This window comes from Hyla sarda, chromosome 4, assembly GCF_029499605.1.
Source record: "Hyla sarda isolate aHylSar1 chromosome 4, aHylSar1.hap1, whole genome shotgun sequence".
NCBI lineage: Eukaryota > Metazoa > Chordata > Amphibia > Anura > Hylidae > Hyla > Hyla sarda.
Genome location: NC_079192.1, coordinates 225,117,101 through 225,133,695, shown reverse-complemented (window position 1 = coordinate 225,133,695; position 16,595 = coordinate 225,117,101). Strand labels below are relative to the sequence as shown.

Below are 16,595 nucleotides of genomic sequence, written 5' to 3'. Positions count from 1 at the left end.
CTTGAAATTAAAGGGTTACTCCGGTGGCAAACATTTTTCAGCTCGTGCCAGAAAGTTAAACAGATTTGTAAATGACTTCTATTAAAAAAAAATCTTCACCCTTCCAGTACTTATTAGCAGCGGTATGCTACAGAGGAAATTCTTTTCTTTTTTAATTTCTTTTTTGTCTTGTCCGCAGTGCTCTCTGCTGACACCTCTGTCTGTGTCAGGAACTGTCCAGAGCAGCATAGGTTTGCAATGGGGATTTTCTCCTGCTCTGGAGAGTTCCTGATACGGGCATCAGGTGTCAGCAGAGAGCACTGTGGACCAGACAAAAAAAGAAATTAAAAAAGAAAGGAATTACCTCTGTAGCATACAGCTGCTAAAAAGTGCTGGAAGGGTAAAGATTTTTCAATAGAAGTCATTTACAAATCTGGTTTTCCAACGGAGTACCCCTTGACAAAATGGTATAGTAAATGTGTTTCCATTTAATATTTTATCTTACAGAACATCATCCATGCAGGCAGCATAATATTAGATCGCAGCAACAAAGAGCACTGGGACCAGATCCAGAGGACTGAAGGGGGCACAGCACACCTGTTGAAACATTATGAAGAATATGCCAGCAACATGGCACGGAACCTAAAAAAGACTTATATGAAACCTTTCATTATCGTTGCTAAAAATATTAGTGAGTATTGCCCTGAAACTGAAAATCAGAAGACACTGCTGGTCACTTTAGTAAAAACCCTCCTCCATTTAGCATGTTACTATATTATATACAATGCAGATTACCATCCAAGAAAAAGTCTGAGACTCTGGAAACTTCCTAAATCTCCAAACATGTGTGTCAGTGGTAGTAAATGACTTTTACTGAGCCCTGGAAACATCTTAAGAGCTTAGTGCTGATCAGGGGTATTATAGGGTGGGAATGTTTGGCACCGCAGCATAGTAAGCACACTTTATAGATCAACTTTTGCCTCTGAGTTGTGTATTAGTAATATGTTGAGCCTGTTTGTAAATAGATATACAGAGGGAATATGTCAGCTACTCTATGCTGTCTTTTCAGAGAGCAGCATGCAATAGTGACAGGCACTCTGATGTATGATTATGGTGGGGCAAAAGTTACAGTTTATTAGGTGCAGTGGGATGTGAGCCAGCAGTCCACTGTATTCATCATATGCGGACTCCCCCGTCCATCTGCTGCTGATCGACAGCTTTCTCCCTACGCACAGTACTAGGGAGAAAACTTTCTATCACAGTAACTGAGGGGGCGAGAAGAGTCTGTATATCATGAATATATTAGACTCCTAGTGCTTATTGCTTGTAACGCACTTCAGAAAAAAACTAAATTTAAAGGGGTATTCCAGACAAAAATATTTTATCCCCTATCCAAAGGATAGGGGATAAGATGTCTGATCGTTTGGGGCCCTCTGCTGAGACCCCGCGTGATCTCCCTGCAGCACCTGCATTTTATGCGGGTGCTGCATCTCCAGTTTCGGAAACCTCCAGGTTTCTGGGACGTGACGTCACGCCACGCCCCCTCCATTCATGTCTATGGGAGGGGGCGTGATGGCCATCGCGGGGGGGTCTCAGCAGAGGGCCCCCCGCGATCAGACATCTTATCCGCTATCCTTTGGATAGGGGATAAAATGTTTTTGCCCGGAATACCCCTTTAAGTAGACCACACCATAATCATACATAAGAGACATACCTTACATCAGTGTGCAGTAATAACAGAAATACGTATGTACGGTACTTTATAACTTTATCTTACCGTAGTGAAGCATGAACTGAGACCTTGCAAGCATTTTATAAGAATTAGGAGGAACATTTAAAGGGATTATCCCAAGAATGTAAACTTATCACCTATCCACAGAATTGGTAATAAAGTGTCTGATTTGGAGACCCTCACTGATCATAAGAATGAGGGTCCCTTGTCCCATAAGTGAGTGGTCGTATGCATGCTCAGCTGTTGCTACATTCATTCTATATATGGACAGGTGGTAGGTTTAAATCTTGGGATCACTCCTTTATGGCAGCTATAAATGTAATTACACGGTCTCCTCTAGTTTGTGGTGACATGTCAATAATTCCATATAATGCACCTTCTTAGCATTTTCATTATTCCCCTTCTTTATATGTTAGCTGGGGTTGTGGATCAAAAACTGTATATAATAAAGTGGCTTTATAGCCCAGTGTAGCTGATCAGAGATTATTGTTTGATTTTTGTCTGTGCAATTTAGATGTATTAACAGATTTTTGTTGGGTTAATGTAAGCACATTATATATTTTATGAACATTCCATAATAAAAAATAATGCGTGTGGTAAGGATGTAATCCATACCTTTAATTCTATGTCTTCTTCCACCAGTCATTGCTGTAGACATCTTTGACAAGGCAAATTTCAGTGGAGCCAAAGTTCCCCAGTTTAGTGAGATATATGAAGATTATCCTAAAGACTTACAGTCGTCAGTCCTGTTCCCTGATACTTTGTTTAAGCCCCCTGAAAGAAAAGGTAACATTACAGTATTTTTTTCAATCATCTTGGTTAATACCCAGTCTTAGCTGTATTAAGCAAGATACAATGGTAATATATATTTTTTGACAACTTTTGTAATTTAATATTGTTGTGTCCCTTTATTCTGTCGGATTTGGTTTTCCATTCACATAAGTGAATGTAGGTAAATCTGCAGAAACAACTTGTTGTCAAAACCATGATGGCATATCACCACAAAGTCACATGGTTTTATTACATGGATTTTTTTCCCCATTATTAGGAATAGCCAAATAATGACACAATATACTACAAAGTGATGGGGCCATAAGCTGCTGTAGTTGACATCAAGTGATAAAGAATTGCTGATCTTCCAACTAATGATTTGTTACAATCTCTATTAAAACCTTAACCATTTGGAGTTTGACACACTATTGTTGACCTAACCTTATGATGATAGGGTCCAGCACTGCTTATTTAATACATCTTCTGCTCACTTGTATATGGGTGTCCATGTGACTGTGGTACTGCAGCCCTGTCATATTTACTTAAATAAGGCTGAGCTGCAGTATCAGAAACAACTGCTTAAACATGAACAGCACTCAACCAGTTATTTCTATGAAGGGGACATAAAGGACACCTAAGGTTAAAGTGACTTGGTCACCATATTTATGCTGGCCTATCCGAGGACAGCGTTAGCCCAGTGACAGGGACCAAGAGTGAAATGCTGACTTGCATTTCTTTGTAGGCACTGTACATCTAAGGAAATCCCTGTTATTCACTGCGGATTACTGAGCGCGCACTCTCAGTAGTCGGCAATATTCATAAGTGGCTGCTCTGGGCCGTCTACCCATTAGTGATTGGCAGTGTTCTGTGAATACTGGCCACAACCAGAACACTGGCAGGTTGGCATGCCGAAGCGGCTCACTAGTCCACGGTGATTAACAGGGTTTTCTTGAAATGTACCACGTCTGCAAAGCAATGTTAAATGGAATTTCGCTTGGTTCCTGTCACCAGCATTATGCTGCCCTTGTATAGGGCAGCATAAATCTGGTGACAGGTTCCTTTAAAGGGGTACTCCCGTGGAAACCTTTTTTTTTATTTTTTTAAATCAACTGGTGCCAGAAAGTTAAACAGATTTGTAAATTACTTCTATTAAAAAATCTTAATCCTTCCAATACATTTTAGGGGCTGTATACTACAGAGGAAATGCTTTTCTTTTTGGGTTTCTCTGATATCATGACCACAGTGCTCTCTGCTGACCTCTGCTGTCCATTTTAGGAACTGTCCAAAGCAGCATATGTTTGTTATGAGGATTTTCTCCTGCTCTGGACAGTTCCAAAAATGGACAGCAGAGGTCAGCAGAGAGCACTGTGGTCATGACATCAGAGAAATCCAAAAAGTAAAGCATTTCCTCTGTAGTATACAGCCCCTAAAAAGTACTGGAAGGATTCATATTTTTTAATAGAAGTAATTTACAAATCTGTGTTAACTTTCTGGCACCAGTTGATTTAAAAAAAAAAAAGTTTTCCACGGGAGTACCCCTATAATATTTGATGGCCCATCACAATTCTATGCCCCCGGTTATATATATAATATAATCATCCATAAATATGTCAAATTTAAATAGATAAGTTCTCTCTAGTGTCATCTGAGCAAAGACTAATTGAGCCTTAGTCATCCTTATGTTGAAAAATGTAATTGTCTAAATCTATAGGGAATATATGGATGCATAATAGGAATTAGCAGCTTGTCAATTGATGATGTAAAGCATTCTGCTTTATTGCTTGATTTCGTAGCGAGAGAAGAATGAGCGGAAACCCTAGTCACTCTTTGCTGATTGACACATAGCGAATGTGTGTATTAGTATAGGATGAGATGGTATGGATTATATGTAAATGCTTGTTGGTAATGGTTACACACCAGCTCAGTCTCACTTTAACAGTGCTGATTCCTCCATCAGTAAATATATGACACAGGACGAAGCTAATAAATAACACCTATTTGGTGACTATGTCCAGAACCGTCAGGACAGAGCATTACTTTTTATGGCTGGTATGTTTATAGATGACCTCGATGGAATCAGAGACATTTTACTACTACTTCAAAGATTTCATTATGGAACTTTATTGCTTTTTACAGCTGGTGTGTTTATTGATCATAACGTTTTACTCTCTATGTACAGTCTGAAATAAAAGTTTTAATGCTTACATATTAACCTTGCAATAACTCATATTGTTACATTATGACTATTTGTTTTTCTATGTAGCTCTGCCCACTGTCAAACCTTCCAATCAGAAATATCCTATCAGTGATGAGGAATATGACTCCCGTCTCTCTAAACGGAAAAAGAGACAACCAGATTTATCGAATCAGCATGCTATTGCTATGGTGATAGTGTATCGCTCTTTGGGGCAGCTGTTACCAGAAAACTATGACCCTGACCGAAGAAGCTTAAGGTACCCTTAGAGCGTTTAGCTCCAAGTGTGTCCTCCTTCATCATATACATGTATACTATTCTTGTTATGCAATCTATTGTTGTGTTTATTATATTTGCCAGAATATAGTGCAAAAAAATAGTAGAAAGTGACCATAGACAGGCAGATATGTGCTTGGATAATCTGTATAAGATTATAAGCCCCAAGCACTCCTGCCTACAAGCCACTTCTTGCCTAAACATTAAATAATTGAAATGGACCTGTGTAACCAGTAGAACAGTTCATGTCTACAAGTGTAGTAGTTAACCATGAGAACAGTGAAGAAAGAGGCTCCATTCTTTGGAGAATGTTTCATCTTAAAATATACATAAAGGCTAAAGGAAATAAGATGTTACCAGAAGTTTTGCAAATCATTCATTGCTAGAATTTGTATTAATCTTCCTGTCTTTTCTGCCCAGAGTTCCTAATCGGCCAATCATTAACACACCCATTGTAAGTGCGTCTGTTCATAATGAAGGGGACCCGCTACCATCTCAGCTGGAAAAACCAATAATACTGGATTATACAATGTTAGAAACTGAGGAGAGGACCAAACCTGTGTGTGTTTTTTGGAACCACTCCATTATGTAAGTTTTTACTGATTCTTCTACACAGGCATCTGTTTTTATAGACATCTGCAGTTTTTTTTAGAAAATTGTACCAGTTGACTCAGATTAGACAATTTTGTATTTCCTTTTCCTAACAGAAGTGGGGGCACAGGAGGATGGTCCTCCAAAGGCTGTGAACTGGTCTTCAGAAATAAAAGCCACATCACCTGCCAGTGTAATCACATGACCAGTTTTGCTGTGCTGATGGACATTTCCAAGCGAGAGGTTAGTCCGGAAAATAACCCACCTTTTTGTATTCTGGAGAAGATGAGTATATTCACTGCATCACAATATCCATTCTCCAATGAGCCAGCCTGCCTTCTGATGCATAGTAATTTAGTAAAAATGATTGGCTGCTATATTATGGAAATATATGTATAGTATAGGTGCAGCTGAGAAAGACAAGGCTCCATTTACATCCCTAATAATGCAACTGTAGGCAAATATTGCCAACAACTGGACTGGATCCTGTCATGTGGTAGCTTGAAAGTCTTTCTCATAATATGTAATATTTAAGCACTGAGCCATAGTGTCATAATCAGTTTTGGGTCTGTCCTATGTATTTCATTGTCTGTGACATGATCCCATAAATGACCTGTGAATTGTTTCCATAACAGAATGGTGAGGTGCTTCCTCTGAAGATCATCACATACACCTCTGTGTCTGTCTCCCTGGCGGCCTTGCTGCTGACTTTCATCTTACTTGTGATCATCAGAACATTACGATCCAACATTCACAATATTCATAAAAACTTAGTGGCCACCCTCTTCTTTTCTGAGCTAGTCTTTCTCATTGGCATCAACCAGACTGAAAATCCAGTAAGTGAGAGTATTTTCATGTGTGTTTTGTTGTATTTTTAGACGGTTGACACCATTTTGTGAAAGTTTATGGTTCTTTATGCGTAGTTGCAATTTGCCTGGTTCATTGCCTATACAGTATATTGGCCGTCGTATTGTTAGCTCATAATTATATTGTACTACCAGCTTGCCATGCCTGAGTTAGTGCTGGATATTTCACAACAGGATGTTTCCCACATCTGGCACTGGTACCGTCAGGCATCTCTGGCATTGTGGTACCAAATTAATCATGTGAGATACCTGCACTTGATCTGCTGCCTGATACGTCATGCACTGGTAAACCCAAGACAGGGCAGGAATGCTGGAGCTGAAATAATTCATGGCTGCTTGGCTCACAGCCTGATTTATTGCCTTTCTGTTAGCAAACAATACCGATTCAGGGAGGGCCATAAACCCCCTTAGAAAAGGTCTTGGTGATTAATAGCATTATTGCTCCATATCGGTTTTCTTTGTAACTTTACTAGCAAGGGTATCGTCGTCATTATCTTTTGAGGCCCTAGGTGCAGCCTTAGTAGAGAAATTGACTTTCTCAACTATAAGCAAATATTAATACTGGATAAAAGCCAGTCCTTCCTGCGTCCTGTTAATCTGCCTTGCAGTCACAAGTTTATTATTTTAAGTTTTCTCCTGATATTATTTCCTATTACTATGAAAAACTGATGATTGCTTTAAAACAATAGGAAGTGCGAGCTCTGATATCTCATGGGTAAAACATACGCTGCTTAGCCATAGATTTAACATAAGAATGTTTGCCCTAACAAGTATAGTTACTGGATTTTTACCTTTCCTTTAGTTTGTGTGTACTGTGATCGCCATCCTCTTGCATTACTTCTACATGAGCACCTTTGCCTGGATGTTTGTGGAAGGACTTCACATTTACCGTATGCTGACGGAAGTGAGGAACATTGACACTGGTCACATGCGCTTCTACTATGTGGTTGGTTATGGGATACCAGCCATTATAACAGGTAGGTTGCCTCTTTATAACACTAAGGCTAACTTTCTACTTGTTTTTTTATTTGGGAAAAAACACCAAGGAAAACGGCAATTCTGCCGCATGGCGTTTTTTCGGCCAAAAAACGCTGCGGCCAGATGTTAGCTGTAAATCAATGAGGAATCGCTAATTTTTTTTTCCACTTGGCGTTTTTAAGTTTGGCTTTTTTTTTTTAATCCTTTTGGTGTTTTTTCACTCTATTTTAGCTCCTTGGTGTTTTTGCAGGCAGTTTTTATTCTTTTTTGGACTTTAGCGATCCAAAAAAGTGATGGAGATACTTTTTTAAATAAAATTTCGTAGGGTACCATTAAAAATAAAAAAAATACAGTAGTGAATGAAATTGTATCTATCGAAATGTATCTTTTTTATAACAAAATTTGTATTAATTTTTAAAACAGGTATCAATTTATGTGTGCGGGCAGGGCACTAAAAATGTAGCCGACAATAATAAAAATGTCGTGTGTTGTGTGTGTTTTTCACATATTTTTTTTTTAACTTTTATTTTGGGTAGTACTACTACTCCCAGCATGGAACACGCTGTTCCATGATGGGAGTAGTAGTACATGTACTAATTGTCAGATCACCCGAGTCTTCTGTTGTGATCCTTCTGTATAATTTATAGATGCGGCCGGACACTCTTCTATGGTCCCCTGCACTGACGTATATATACACCTATTCATATATACGTCAGTGCAGGGGACCAAAGAAGAGTGGCCGGCTGCATCTATACATTATACAGGAGGATCACAGCGGGTCTAAGCAGTGACATCCGCTGTTATCTTACTTAACTGCAGGTACTACTGCTCCCAACATGGAGCAGTGTGCGCTCCATGATGGGAGTAGTAGTACCTGCAGTCAAGGACAGATCACAGTGGGTATAACTCCTGACACCCGCTGCAATCGTCCTATCTAATGCAGAGATGGAGCGGCTCTATACAGCGCTCGCATCTCTGCACTATACTCCGGCCAGCCACTCATTCATATTTCACTCTGAGAGCTGTGATTGGCTGCAACCATCCGGCCAATCCCCACTCTGGGCAGAAAATATGAATGAGTGATGTTCTATTCAAATCACTGGCCGGAGTATAGTGCAGAGATGCGAGCACTGTATAGAGCCGATCCACATCTCTGCTATATTATGGGCGATTGCATCGGGTGTCACGACTGACACCCGGGGCGATCTGTCTATTAGTACAGGTACCAATACTCCCATCATGGAACAGTCTGTGCCATGCTGGGAGTAGTAGTACTACCTTAAAAATGTAAAAATAAAAAAAAAAAGAGGGGAAAAAAAAGTGAAACACACACATTTTATTAAAAAATAATACAAATTTCGTTATAAAAAATATAAATTTTGTGAAATAAATATTTTTTCCATCACTAATGCATCCTTCTTTTTTTTTTTTTTTTTTTTTTTTACCCAACAAATTTTGGATACCAAAATAAAAAAATGCCAAAGGGGCCAAAAATGCAATTTCCACTCAAATGCAAAAAACGCCAAACACTGGAAAATTTTTCTTGCGTTTTTTTGGGCCACAATAAAAAACAAGTAGAAACTTAGCCTTAGCGATAATGCATATCACATGCTTCTTGTCCTATTTTATGGCGTGCCATGTTTTGATCTTTTGATTATATTATTTGAGTAGTAGATTGTAAACTAGCCAATGTTTTTCTCCATATTACCTGAGTGGTCTTACCTGCCTATGATGCCCTGAGTGCCCTAGTTTCTTCAGTATAGCTTTCTTTCTTCAGTCTTGCTATATTCCATTCACCACATGGTTTTCTTGGAGATTGGTAACATTGCATGTCAGCCTACAGGGCAATATACGTTCAGTGTTTTTCTGCTGCTGACGAAGGTGTCTTGCATATTGGTTCAGTGGCTGGGAACATTGACTTAAGGTTTAGATAAGTCTAAGCTGTTGAGTGATGGAGAACTGTAGTTATTAGAAACAATATCATCTTTTTCCTGAGAGTGCCCTGGGGTAGAATCAATATAACTTGCTGGAATGTTTACATCGTGAGGCCATAGAGCAGTATTATTGGGGATTCTACCTCTTTATGTGCTAACATGTACATACAATTGTATATGTACTGTGTGTAACCTGTTTCACACAAAATACTAAAATAAAACACAAAGCAAGAGAGATAAAAAAAAAATAATAATCTGCTCACGTATGGTAGACAGAGCAATGAAAAACCATACAAATTCTTTTATTTTTATTTTTTTTGGTCCTATTTAGTACATTCATGATTTGTCTACAATTATTATTTTTTTCACTATGCTATAATCGTGTAGCTTTCCTTAACAGAGATGAATACATTTTCATAATTTAACTCTTTAATCCTTCTCTTATCATGTGCATGGGTACAATTCTTCAGACTGTTGATGGAAGTACATTTTGCTATATATGTATTACTTCTCAGGACTTGCTGTTGGTCTGGATCCTCAAGGCTATGGGAACCCTGACTTCTGCTGGCTCTCAGTACATGACACTCTCATCTGGAGTTTTGCTGGCCCCATCGCTGTAGTGGTTGCTGTAAGTATCTTACACCACTGAAGGCTGACGTATGTTTGTCATGAAGGTAGACATATCCCAAAGATAAATACCTGTTTGGAGTTCCAAGAGAATTTTTCATGTTTTGTAATATGTAAATCTGGGGAACTAGAATGTCTTCATATCTGGAGTCCCTTTACCAGTAATTGTATCAAGGGGTGTAAGTAGACCAGTGTTTCAGGGGTACTCCGGTGGGAAACTTTTTTTTTTTTTTTTTTAATCAAGTTGTGCCAGAAAGTTGAACAGATTTGTAAATTACTTCTATTGAAAAATCTAAATCCTTCTAGTACTTATTAGCTGTTGAATACTACAGAGGAAATTCTTTTCTTTTTGGAATACAGAGCTCTCTGCTGAGATCATGACCACAGTGCTCTCTGCTGACATAGACATCTCTGTCCATTTTAAGAACTGTCCAGAGTAGAAGAAAATCCCCAAAGCAAACATATGCTGCTTTGGACAGCTCCTAAAATGGACAGAGATGTCAGCAGAGAGCACTGTGGTCATGATGTCAGCAGAGAGCTCTGTGTTCCAAAAAGAACAGAATTTCCTTTGTAGTATTCAGCAGCCAATAAGTACTAGAAGGATTAAGATTTTATAATAGAAGTAATTTACAAGTCTGTTTAACTTTCTGGCACCAGTTGATTAAAAAAAAAAAAAAAAAAAGAGTTTTCCACCGGAGTACCCCTTTAACCAGGGTGCCTCCAGCTGTTGCAAAACTACAACTCCCATCATACCCGGACAGCCAAAGGCTGTCCGGGCATGCTGGGAGTTGTAGTTTTGCAACAGCTGGAGGCACCCTGGTTGAAGAACAATGTAGTAGACAATAGCAGATGTTAAAAGATAAAATGATGCTGAATTGTCAATTACATGTGGAATGTATTGATCTGTTGAGGGGGCATCATCCTATGTTGTAAATAATCAGCATGCATTTTACTGACGTGGCATTACCATGATTTTTTTATGTACAGATAAATACAGTCATCTTCGTACTAGCTGTGAAGACGTCCTGTGGACGGAGACAACGGGTATTTGAGAAAACTGGAGTTATGTAAGTTTAGGAACCAATTCGAGACTGAGATAATTCATGCAGCTTAATGTAGACATGATCAGTCATAAGTCAAACAGACACTGACGACTGTTGTTCTTTGAGAACGGTCTTAGTACATTTCTTCACTTTTATAGATGCCATGTTAATAAATACATTTTTGTTTCCAGGTCAACGCTAAGAACAGCTTTCCTCCTGCTGCTTTTGGTTAGTGCCACATGGTTACTGGGACTCATGGCTGTCAACAGCGATGTGATGACATTTCACTACCTCTTTGCCATCTTTAGCTGTATGCAGGTAACCTGCCTTAGAATATGCTATTTGTTATTTCCCAGGTCATTTAAAATGGACCCATTTTCTTTTAGCCAGCAACTGATCTTGGTCTTTGTTCCCTTTAAGAATATTTACTGGAAAAAATATTTTTTTTTTTAATCAACTGGTGCCTGAAAGTTAAGCAGATTTGTAAATTACTTCTATTAAAAAAATCTTTACCCTTCCAGTACTTTTTACCAGCTGTATGCTACAGAGGAAATTCTTTTCTTTTTGAATTTCTTTTTTGTCTTGTCCACAGTGCTCTCTGCTGACACCTGATGCGCGTATCAGGAACTGTCCAGAGCAGGAGAAAATCCCCATAGCAAACCTATGCTGCTCTGGACAGTTCCTGATACGGGCATCAGGTGTCAGCAGAGAGCACTGTGGACAAGACAAAAAAAGAATTAAAAAAGAAAAGAATTTCCTCTGTAGCATACAGCTGCTAAAAGGTAGTGGAAGGGTAAGATTTTTAATAAAAGTAATTTACAAATCTGTCTAACTTTCTGGCACCAGTTGATAAAAAAAAAAAAAAAAATGGTTTTCCACCGGAGTACCCCTTTAAGGGTGCATGCACACCACATTTTTGCAATACAGTTCCCATATCAGATTTTTGATGAAAAATGGATTCCTCAAAACCGGACTAAACTGTATCAAAACATGTGTACACATTTTAACCCATATACGGTTTGAAAAATGATGTCCGGTTGCATCTGTTTTTTTAAGAAAAAACGTATACGTTTTTAACTTTTCACTCCATTTTGAATAAAGTTTCACTTGTTTGATTGAAATTCCAAGAAAAAAAACTGTGCAAAGTCAAAAACCGTATGGTGAAAACCGGATGGAAACGTACGCACATATGGTTCTGTACAGTTCCCATTGACTCCCATGTTTAAAAAAAACGTATACGGTTTAATGCAGTTTTTCTCCCAGACCAAAAAACATGGCAGACTACAATTTTGGGTGCGGGTAAATAAAAGGACGAAATCGTTTTTAAGATGCAAAACGGAGGAAACCGGATGATGCGTTTGACATACGGTTTACAATGTTAAGTCAAAGCATACAGTTTTCTATTCGGTTCCATATGGTTTTTAACTTGAAACTGTATAGCAAAAACGTGGTGTGCATGCACCCTGACCCAACTTGCTTAGGGCTTGCAGACTACATATTTCTTTCGCACTATATGCATAACAAATACTAGATTTCCTATATATCCACATGGATTCTGCATTGTTTTGTTCAGCTTTTAATCCCAGTTTTCTAAACTTTCCTAAGTTTACCTCTCAGACATTTGCATGGGGCCATTAACATTCATTACATATCAAGAAGTTCACAGCCACCATTCCTTTTATTTCCCTTGTGATGAGCCAATGTTCTGCTGTCATGTACAGAGCGGATGTTAGCTTGGTGGAGAGGGGAACAGTCTCTCTGAGGGTACGTTCACACACGCGGATTTACAGCGGATTTTAAACTGCAAATCCGCTGGTGAAGGCCCGCTCTATGCAGGCTTTACATATGTCTGTTGGTAGTGGCAATACGCCGCTACCAGCAGACACACTGCGATGTGCGAGTCGCGGGAGCTCTCTGCCTAGCTCAGAGCAGGGAGAGAGGCCGCGATGTGCGAGTAAGCCGTGCACATCGCTGCACTGTGTCTGCTCGTAGCGGCGTATTACCGCTACCAGCAGGCACATATAAAGCCAGCATACAGCGGGGCTTTCACCAGCGGATCCACAGCTAAATACGCTGCGAAAATCTGCACGTGTGAACGTACCCTGATACTGATTTGTAGGGCCTGAGATAAGTATGGAGTCTCTGTGATCCCAGTCTGTAAATAAAATTATTCTAACATAATAATGTGTGAGTTTGAAATATGCTTTGGGTCTTATTGTAACTGTTGCCCATAAACCCAACATGACCCATCTACAGCAAGTAATTCCATCAAGCTTCTGTATGAGTTGAACCTGTTAGCTCATTCAGAAAGCTGATGTTGAAGGTTTAGGTTTGAACCAAGGGAAACAATTCAGCTTAAAAGTGTATGTGTGGCAGGTGGGTCCAGTAATGAACTGGTTGCCCACTATCACTCAAATGTAGCCATTCTGTTGCTCTTTTTTTTCCTTCTGCATGTAACTCTGCGTTAAGGACAATTACAAAATGCAGCTAAATGTAACCTAATATTATTTTCCTACTACAGGGTCTCTTTATTTTCTTTTTCCATTGTGTATTTAACAAAGAAGTCAGAAAACAGTTAAAGAATACATTTACTGGAAAGAAATACCTCACAGATGAGAGTACAACGACAAGAGCCACGCTATTGACTGTAAGTCATTTCTTAATACCCTCCTCCCGCCCTCTGTAGAGGCCACTGTACATGTTGGTAGAAAGTAATGTTGCCACTGGTTACAGGCATACATTGTATGTAATATACAAAACAAAATAAAGACATCTTAAAATGTATATTTGTTTCTAGACATAGAATTAGCATTGCATACTGTATATTTGTGTGTATTTAATGTGCTTGTTGTTATAATGACCTCCAGACACTTTCCATTAGCATATGATGTAAAGCTTATGACTTTTGTCAAAAATTCCTCCCCATCTGTGCCATAATGTTGAGCCCCACCTCACAGTTTGAGAAGAGTGGCTGTAGACGTAGTGGTGTTAGTATAGAGCACCACACAATTCATGGCATTGTTTTAGAATGTCAAATATGTGCACATTCTAACACTTCTCTTATAATGACTTCACATAATACTGTTGTCACATACATACAGTAGGGGAAAGAGAGAGACTGCATCTTGCTTAACAAATATATATTAAATACATATATATATATATATATATATATATATATATATATATATGAAGTTCAAACCTTGAAATCATTCATGACTTTTTAACTGTTTTGTCATTTGCAGCGGACACTAAATTATAATAATACCTATATGGATGAATCCATGTTCAGAACAGACATTGGAGAATCCACAGTCTCCTTGGAGAGCACCGTCAGGTCAGCCAAGAGCCACAATAGCTACCTTGCTTATATCCTCAGGTAATGCGGTGGCGGGTGCATGGCGCTTGGCTTGTGTCCTTTCAATGGCTACTACAAATTGCAATGTATTAAAGCAGAATTTGCTAATGTTATAAACAACTGAATAACAGTGTGGAGCTAGGTCTATACATACTGAAACTCTCTATTCAATACTATGCTCTTTTCACTTCACCTTTGGACCATGCAGTTGAGGTATATGATTTTTTGTTTACTTGTAGTGTAAAAATGGGAGGCCATCATCCCTTACAAACTTATGATAACTTTTTGAGGGTTTAATAGACCCATAACACAGTGTGTGCAATTGATATATTATTGGTATTTTCCAGACTTTTTCAAATATATAGCGTGAGATTTATCCCGCTATTTATCCCGAGGACATTGTTTTCTTAAGTGTAACGGTCTATGACATGTTTAAAGTTTTCTAAAATGGCAGTTAGATTTTAAGTTAGTAAATAGCTACATACTACAATACAGTTACGAGACGATAGACAAACGTATTCCGGCACATGTTGGCAAACTATGGGGGAGATTTATCAAAACCTGTCCAGAGGAAGATTTGCTGAGTTGCCCATAACAACCAATCAGATCGCTTCTTTCATTTTGGAAAAGGCCACTGAAAAGTGAAAGAAGCGATCTGATGGCTTGTTATGGGCAACTCACCCACTTTTCCTCTGGACAGGTTTTGATAAATCTCCCCCATAGTTTGCCAACATGTGCTGGAATACTATAAAGGAGTTGGAGAGGCTCTTGTCTAACTACCCACCAAATAACCCGGGCTACCTAATTAGACACCTATACCCAAGGTGTCAGGAAGTAGTTTGTGTATAGAAATATATATATTAGAGCTCAGGGTTTAAGACAAATGGACAGATATTAATTACATTTATTTATTATTATACAGTGTGACAATATATAATAAAATAAGACATAAGAAAATAAAATAGAATAGAGTAATGGCGTCTGCGTCTCACAGGGCCCTTGTGAAGGCGCAGCACCAGCTAATATATAAAATAAGTGTTCCACAATGTGTTAAAAAATATATTAAGACCACCATATGAAAGTTCATATAAAATCTCTAATAGGAATAAACAGGGAGAGAAATCTGAGAGTCCTAGTTCATCCACAATACTCAATTCTCTCCTCTCTCCAAAAGTTCTGCAAATTGTAACAGATTCCAGTATAGTTGTAACCAATAGCAACCATTCGTACGTGTCCGACTGCAGCAGTAGATCGCAATTGAACACCTTTGCAAATAATGTTCATGCACTTGCTCTTAGCAGATAATTGTCAATACATACGCTTGTGTGCAGTAATTATTAATATGCATTCATATCTTTAGATACTTTGTATCTCACCACTCCTGGGCACTGATGCGCTGGACTTCACGGGGATGCTGCGATCTCCTCCAGTTGCGCTATGAAATCCCACAGTGTATTATCACTGGATGGCTCTCATGGCGTGAGACAGCATCACCGGAGACTCTGCCGTCTCCCACGGTGGTAATGCTGGATGACAGTGGGTTCCGGGTGGTGGTACCGCAGCGGTTCTGCAGGTAAGTATGTTTTTAAGCCTGTGGCGTCCTCGTGGCAATGAGGCGCGTATATCTCCTGTACCGGGTGCCGGGTGATTGACAGTTATGTTTCCCGGTATCGGACTGCTGGTTGCTGAGCTGGGCAAATTGACTGGTGGTCTCAATAGTTATTAGGGGGACGCTGGACGCGTTTCAGGACTGTCTCAGTCCTTTCTTCAGCAGCTATAAATATGGGTGTATATGGTTGCTGAAGAAAGGACTGAGACAGTCCTGAAACACATCCAGTGTCCCCTTAATAACTATTGAGACCACCAGTCAATTTGCCCAGCTCAGCAACCAGCAGTCCGATACCGGGAAACATAACTGTCAATCACCCGGCACCCGGTACAGGAGATATACGCGCCTCATTGCCACGAGGACGCCACCGGCTTAAAAACATACTTACCTGCAGAACCGCTGCAGTACCACCACCCGGAACCCACTGTCATCCAGCATTACCATCGTGGGAGACGGCAGAGTCTCCGGTGATGCTGTCTCACGCCATGAGAGCCATCCAGTGATAATACACTGTGGGATTTCATAGCGCAACTGGAGGAGATCGCAGCATCCCCGTGAAGTCCAGCGCATCAGTGCCCAGGAGTGGTGAGATACAAAGTATCTAAAGATATGAATGCATATTAATAATTACTGCACA

At 39.4% G+C, this 16,595-nt stretch overlaps 1 protein-coding gene across 4 annotated transcripts in view; it reads left to right on the top strand.

The window, feature by feature from the left end:
- The window catches only part of CELSR1 (cadherin EGF LAG seven-pass G-type receptor 1), a 174,727-nt gene that overhangs the window by 149,918 nt on the left and 8,214 nt on the right, over window positions 1-16,595 (top strand). For 3 of the 4 annotated variants that reach the window (XM_056573690.1, XM_056573689.1, XM_056573687.1), the window contains exons 19-30: window positions 487-670; window positions 2,354-2,497; window positions 4,746-4,935; window positions 5,373-5,540; window positions 5,660-5,786; window positions 6,179-6,379; window positions 7,212-7,386; window positions 9,837-9,949; window positions 10,936-11,015; window positions 11,183-11,309; window positions 13,513-13,638; window positions 14,237-14,370. In XM_056573690.1, the coding sequence (XP_056429665.1) occupies window positions 487-670; window positions 2,354-2,497; window positions 4,746-4,935; window positions 5,373-5,540; window positions 5,660-5,786; window positions 6,179-6,379; window positions 7,212-7,386; window positions 9,837-9,949; window positions 10,936-11,015; window positions 11,183-11,309; window positions 13,513-13,638; window positions 14,237-14,370 (1,769 nt within the window). The remainder of the gene's footprint in view (window positions 1-486; window positions 671-2,353; window positions 2,498-4,745; window positions 4,936-5,372; window positions 5,541-5,659; window positions 5,787-6,178; window positions 6,380-7,211; window positions 7,387-9,836; window positions 9,950-10,935; window positions 11,016-11,182; window positions 11,310-13,512; window positions 13,639-14,236; window positions 14,371-16,595) is intronic. The other variant, XM_056573691.1, reaches the window with a different exon arrangement.